We start from the raw sequence: 6,904 nt of genomic DNA, 5'->3' as shown, positions 1-6,904 counted from the left end.
ACTGAGATCTGAAGACAGACGCAAGGTTGGCTAGAAAAAGACGGGGGAAGGATGAGTCACGTAGAGGCAACAGCATAAGCAAAGTTCTTTGGAGGGGGTATGCCTGGTGTATGTGGTGGGCTGATAAAAGAGCCACTGCAGGTGATGCAGACAAAGCCAGGGGGGAGAAGGTGGTTTAGGAGGAGGACAGGCAAGATAGACCATGTGGGGCTTTGTAGATCCCGTTAAGTTTTGCCTTTATTCTAAGAGCCATTAAAGGAGTGCATATGTGTTAAATTAAAGTATAATTTACATACAATAAAATGACCAGTTCTTAAATGTTCAGTTCAACGACTTCTGATCATTGTAAATATCTGCATGGTCACCATCCAAAAACAAGATACAGACCATTCTCCATCATCCCAGAAAGTTCCTGTAGGCTCCTTTCTAGCCATACCATCCCCCTGCCCCAAGACAATCACTTTCTGACTTCAATCACCAAAGATTAGAACTTATGCTTACTGCAGAACTTTATGAAAACGCAATCATACAGTATGTACTCTCCAGTGTTTATCTTATTTTGCTGAGCTATTTTTTAAAGATTCATCCATGTTCTTGTGTGTATCAGTTATTCAATCCTTTTTATTACTGAGTTACAGTAGTCCACTGTATGAACAGTGACAATTTGTTCATTCATCCATCTCTTTTTGCACATTTGAGTTGTGCTGTTTTTGGCTATTATGAATCAGGCTACCATGATTGCTCCTGTACAAGTCATTACAAGGACACATACTTTAATTTCTCTTGGGTAATTGCCAAGGAGTGAATATCTTGTGTCCACAATATTTTTTGTCTATTTATGAATTAGAGTATCACAGCATCTAGTAAGGGACCCCCCGCCTCGAAAAACAGAAATTTAATTAAGAAGCCCGAGAAGATGTCTTACCTGTTAAAACAGTTATAGCTGAGTCATCCTTGCTTGCAGCTTTAAGTGCGAGCATAATTTCTTGATACATCTATGTGAACAGGAAGACAACGAAAAACAAAGAACTCTGAAAATGGGAATTATCACCCAATGGATTCACTAAATGTCTGTCTGCAAGTCTGCTCTCAGCAAAGTGCCAAACATTTATGTTGGTTGTATTTATAACCAAAAGGGTGGACCAATATCAGGTGCTATGGTAGATACCAGGGGCTATAACCACTTTTTTCCAAAAGTGACCAAAAAAGATACAGTCCCGAGCTTTTGTAATTAATAGAGTATATAATGCTCAAATAGGCCGGGGTGGAAAGCAAGAAGCAGTAGGAAACTCAGAGGAGGTGCCGGGGCTTGCCTGGGGTGGGTAGCACTGGAGGTGGTCAGAGAAAACATTCCATGAAGCAACGTCTCAAGGAGGAACGAGTGTCCCAGGCAGTGTGGGAAGTGTTAATAAATGCCAAAAGGCTAGGATTTCCGAGACACTGTAATGGTATTCAAGGACAATGTCCTCCAAATTATAAATCAGCAACAGTTCTGGAAATCTTGGATGTATAGCTATAGCTTTTAATGCATTTAAAGCAGGTGCAATTTCTACCTTAGATAAGATTGTAGTATGTGAAAGAATAATAAAAGGGCTAATATTACAGATACAAAGACACTGAAAAAATAAACACATGGACTTTACATAATATATAAGTAAAGATGTAATTTCCACCAAGGGAGAAAATAAAGAAATAATTCCATTATTATTATAGTTATGACAACAGCACAGCAGGGTGACTGGCAAGAGCCAGGAACAGGAGATGGATCTATCAGGGTTTTGATTCAGGTTTTCCTGCTTATTAGTCACGTGAACTCAAGCAAGTTACTTCTTAACCTGTCTAATTATTTTACTGATTAATAATGAGAACAATAGGCTCTTGTGAGAATCAAACCTCTGTGTGGAGAGTGCTGATGCTTATTAGGCCCTCTGTAAAGAGTAGCTATTACTACCATGGTCATATAGAAATGAGTTAAGAGAAAATGGAAACAAAGTTTTCAGAATGAAATACTTTATTGAGTGGCACATACCCAACTTCATGAAATTCTTACTAAAGACTATTTTAAGTTAGTATACTCTTTCTACCACAGTGTAGATTATAAACCCAACGGTTCCACTCTTCTCAAATTTTACTCCCAGTTCAGCACTAAGCATCCAATTAATCACCTATAATTTTTTTCAAGGGGAAGGGGCTAAAATGTTTTTTTTTTATTATCATTTTAGTTCACGAGAGATTCAAAGGCTAAAGTCGCCCTTGTGAAGCAGCTCATTTAAAGCAGAGCTGGGTTATGATTTATTTAGGATAAAGCCCTTCTCTCCTTTCTCCCTGTATTTGTACAAAGTAAAGCTCCATGTGAGCAGAAAAAGACTCATTCTAGAGTCTAAGTGATATGAAGATTCTTCTGGAGACAGATTATAACCAATCTTGCAGGGTCTCTATGCATATTGACTTATGTTGACATATATTTCACTTATATTAATTTAATGTATTTGTGTCTCCATTAACAGGAAAGTTGCAGTGCCTTTTGGATATGTGGAATCTACCTGAAACTCACAGACTCCAAACAAAGAATGCACAAATTTGTTGTAAAAAGTAGCCACAATTCGAATCTTCCTACACAAATCAAACCAGAGACATCACCAAAATAGGAATGATGCTGAAACTTAACAGTTTTTGAGCGAAACAAGTAGAGGGGAAAAGAAGAGCAGGACAAATTCTCAGGGCAGGTAATATTACCTGAGGGCTGATGGCATTTTTTTTCGTGGGCCGGTTTAACATGATCTTTGTGATGCCATCTTCAGAAGTCACCACCAAAGTTTCATATCCAGGTGGTTTCCTGTAGGCTCCAGGCTCCACCTGGCTAGAGGATTCAGATGGAGGACTTAAACTGGACACCAAGTCCACATAGTTCTGCCTTGCAGTTTCCTGAGAAGATAACAAATAGCTTCAGTTCACGGTCAGTGAATAAGGATTCTGAGAAACTTATTATACTAATAAACAGCACCTTGAAATAAAGAAAAAAACAGAAGTTTTGATTCAATAAAAACACTCCAAGATCTCAAAGGCTCCACTGATAATGGCTTGATGAGAAGTATCAAGGGTCCTTAGAAGTACAGCAAATAAAAGCAGAGTAACACATGAACTCACCTTGGGCAGGGTGCCAAGGGCATTCCATGCATCCCATTTGGCCTTATTGATCAAGTCAAACACACCTGGTTTGGGCAAATTACAAGGTCCTTCAGTGGCCTGTGAAGAGGGGCAATTAATGGCAATAAATGTCCATGCAAACCAGAGACCTACATATTTAAGATCTATAAAATCCACAACTAGCATGAATGCCTCCCCCAAATCCTATTATAGGGTATGTAAATTGATCTGAACTTTCCCCTTGCCCTCTTTTTGAGGTTGTTGCTTAAAATGCACAAACAACAACAAAAAAAGACTGGAGAGACAAAAGATGCTATTGGGTATTAGTCCCTAAAATAAGTTATTACTGTCTGCATATGAAAATAATGCAAGATAAGGGTGTTGGGAAAGTACTTCCTAAAATATTCTAATTGTTCACTAGTCTTATATTGATGAGCACACTTGCACATATGATCAAAATACTCAAGCAAACAATCTTCCAAAGGAACTAGTCAGCAAACATTTGGAAACCCACAGTATATTCTGAGAGCCCATGCAAAGGTACAGAAAACACCACTAATTCACAGCGTAACTTTTTCAGAACCAACCTGTGAAAATAGTCTTTCCAACCAAAGAAGCTCACTCCAGCCTTAGCATCCAGTTTTTACCTGTGCTCCATCATGTAAACATGATTGTGTAACCCGAAGCCCCCACCCTAACTCACATTGTTACTACCTGGTGAGGCCAACTCCCCAGCCTAAATCACACTGTTAGACTATTCAAGCAAACAAAGATGCTCCTATGAGGCATGACAGTTCAAGGGCTTGGATAACCTCCCAGAAGCCAAGGCCAAAGCCAGACCCCTTTTTGGGCAATATTAAATTCTTCACTACTCAGTACACACCCATATGAAAGTAAGAGAGGCTCATACCAATCATAGAACAGTAAAACAGATAACACAGGAGGAGCCCAGAGAGGCAGACATGCCAGGGACACCTTTGGCATTGCAACTTAAAAGCTTTAGTTTTTAAATTTTGTTGTAAGAATTTTCAAACATACACCAAAGTAGAATAATATAATGAATTCCCAATATCCATCACCCAAATTCAACAATTATCAAGTTTCTTTAGTTTCTTCATCTTTTTCTTTTTTGCTTAATTATTTTAGTGAATCCCAAACATCATGTTATTTCACCCCTACATACCTACTATACATTTTTTTTAAATATGAACATTTTCTTATATAACCGTGACACCATTAACAATAATTCCTAGGTATCTTCTAATATCCAGTCCACATTCAAATGTCCTCAAATGTCTCAAAATACATTTTTCAGTTGATTTAGTCCAGTCAAGAGCCAAATAAGATCGACACATTTGAATGTTATATCTTATAAATCTCTTTTACTGTGGAATAATCCTGAGGGGCTCCTTTGTGCCCTAATAGTATTTCAAGGTCTAATATGCAAAAAAAACTCACATATATGCACTCTTCAGAGGAAAGGCAGCAATACAAATCCAAAATATTAAAGCTGCATTTTAGTAAACATATAGCATATCTATTTAAGGAGCCATTTACTCAAAATGGCCCTAAATAATGTTAGACCTTAGACATTTACCTGCTTATATAGTGCGTAGAGTTTTAGCTTCACTTCATTTCCTGGATCCTTCTTCAAGAGTTTCACCTGATTCATTGCATTTTCGAAGTCTTTCTGACCGATTCCCATTGCTGTTCTGCTCATGTGCAACTGAACTACTGGGAAACCAACGACCTGCGGAGGACTACAGTTAGGCAGACTAATTTATACTTGCTCCCAGTCCTTACATATCTGCGGTCTGTTCCCAACCCTTACATACCAAAATGCCATGTTTCTCTATAAATATTTTCTCTATGCTTGCCCCAGCAAGCTGGCTGCAAAAGGTTAGCAGTAAGCATACCAAGATAAACCAATGCAGAAGCTAAATGTACTAATGTTAAAGGAAAAGGAATCCAGCGAGGTATTTTTAAGCAATAAAAATTAGAGATAAAAGCAGCCAGAACGAGAATGACTAAATTTTGCAATAGTCAAGAGGTAAACGAAAGGCACGCAAGACAGAAGTGGCAGGAGACCAAGGGGGTAAAGTGCACAGAATTTAGTCACTTGTCCCAAGGTCATGAAACAGCTTCTGCACTTACTGATTAACAAAGTATCAACTATTATCAGGTCAATTCTTGCCTCTCTGGCCACAAAACATGTGTCCCAACATACACCCAAGTGGAAGGAGGGGAGATTGGATGAAGACACAAGAAAGGTTCAAAAGGCTAGATGAGCAGTTGCTGGCACTCCAGACAGAGCCACCGCCTTTTCAGCGAGGTGAAATGTAGGTAGTCAGTGAAGCAGGGCTCAGCTGGTGTACCCCATCCTCAGGCAGGATGTTTAACCAGCCAACCAGGAGCAGAGCAGAAACAGCAAGCAGTGCTAGGTGACAAGCAAATTTTTAAAAGCACACACAGTAAGTGGGGGTGGGGTGGTGAACTTCAATTCACAGTACTAAGTCTACAAGCAAAAATGGATGTTCACAGTTATGACCCTGATAATGAAGTCAGTGGCATCAAAGATTATTACAATAATATGGTTACAAATATAGCCCAAACCTAAGAAAATGCATCACCTCCCCTGCAATTACTGTAACATGCAGATGGTACAATGAACTCTAGGTTCAAACCCTTAAATACGTGTAAAATTCAGTAAAATCAGTCAACAATAAGTTTTATATTAAATAGCTTTTTTTTCCCCTAAAAAGGGAAAAATTCTGCAACCTACATGAATTTGGCACCAAATTCCAAAAGGGAAACTTAAAATGTCCACAGAAGGCCTAAATTTGCAAGTCCCCACAAAATGTGGCTGTAAGCTAAATGTGGGACACAGACCTATTTCACCCTCCCTGTGCATACCAGATTCCCCCTCCCACTGGGAAACTACCCCCGGCCGAGGTAGTTTACCCCAAGGAAAGGCATGGCTCCTTTAAGACAAATGGAAAACGGTAGGAAGGAAGCAGGAGCCCAGAGTAAACGAATTAGCAGTAAGTGGAGTTAGAATAGCAGTGTTAACTCCAGGCGCAGTTAGCTTATCTACTCAGCCAGATCTCCTGCGAACTCTGAGTCGAGTGAGGGTCTACCCATAAGCACGCGACAGACTTACACCTTTCCTTTGACCCGTTCACTATGTAACCGTTGTATGTGGCCCGTGGCGGTGCAGATTTCTAGCTGACGGCCGCCATCGGCCCCTCCCTAGGTCTAACACGCTGACGTCTCTACCTATCAGCCCGGCTGAGTTCTTGGGAACAGGCAAACACGACGCCAGGGCCTTTTCAGATTCGGGGCTCCCACAATACAGCGGTATTTACTAATTTGAAAATAAAGTGTGGGTTTTTAAAACAAATTGCAAAAACATGGCTATTTAAGAAAAGACATGAAGTGGGGAAAATCGTTCATAATTTCACCAACTCAAGGTAACCATCACGTTCCAGGTTTCGTTCTCTAGTACAGAAATTCGTTTGGGGGCGTTACAAAGTTGTGACAGTGCACCCCATCGCTTCACTTCGCGTCACAGCGAACGTGCGCTCCCCAAAATCAACTAGACTAAGCCCACGTCCCGCAGCGCTCAGCCAGCAGCCAGCAGCCTGCAGCCGCCGGGCGTGCGGGGCCGCGCACCCTCCCTCCGCACGCAGTCCTGGCCGCGGGCGCTGCGGGGCGGCCCACACGCCGGAAGCCGGGCGCGGGGCACAGCGCGGAGACG

General features: G+C 40.8%; 1 protein-coding gene across 1 annotated transcript in view; it reads right to left on the bottom strand.

Moving 5' to 3' along the window:
- The window catches only part of ECI2 (enoyl-CoA delta isomerase 2), a 15,996-nt gene extending 11,089 nt beyond the window's left edge, over positions 1–4,907 (bottom strand). The window contains exons 1-4 of the mRNA XM_008576433.1: positions 4,745–4,907; positions 3,148–3,246; positions 2,737–2,925; positions 904–995 (exon numbers count right to left, since the gene is read on the bottom strand). Coding sequence (XP_008574655.1) covers positions 904–995; positions 2,737–2,925; positions 3,148–3,246; positions 4,745–4,867 — 503 coding nt within the window. The 5' untranslated portion in view covers positions 4,868–4,907. The remainder of the gene's footprint in view (positions 1–903; positions 996–2,736; positions 2,926–3,147; positions 3,247–4,744) is intronic.
- Between the last annotated feature and the right edge of the window lie 1,997 nt (positions 4,908–6,904).

The sequence above is a fragment of the Galeopterus variegatus genome, unplaced genomic scaffold, assembly GCF_000696425.1.
Source record: "Galeopterus variegatus unplaced genomic scaffold, G_variegatus-3.0.2 Scaffold1347, whole genome shotgun sequence".
Classification (NCBI taxonomy): domain Eukaryota; kingdom Metazoa; phylum Chordata; class Mammalia; order Dermoptera; family Cynocephalidae; genus Galeopterus; species Galeopterus variegatus.
The sequence above is the reverse complement of the archived record's forward strand: the minus strand, read 5'-3'. Positions and strand labels throughout refer to the sequence as shown.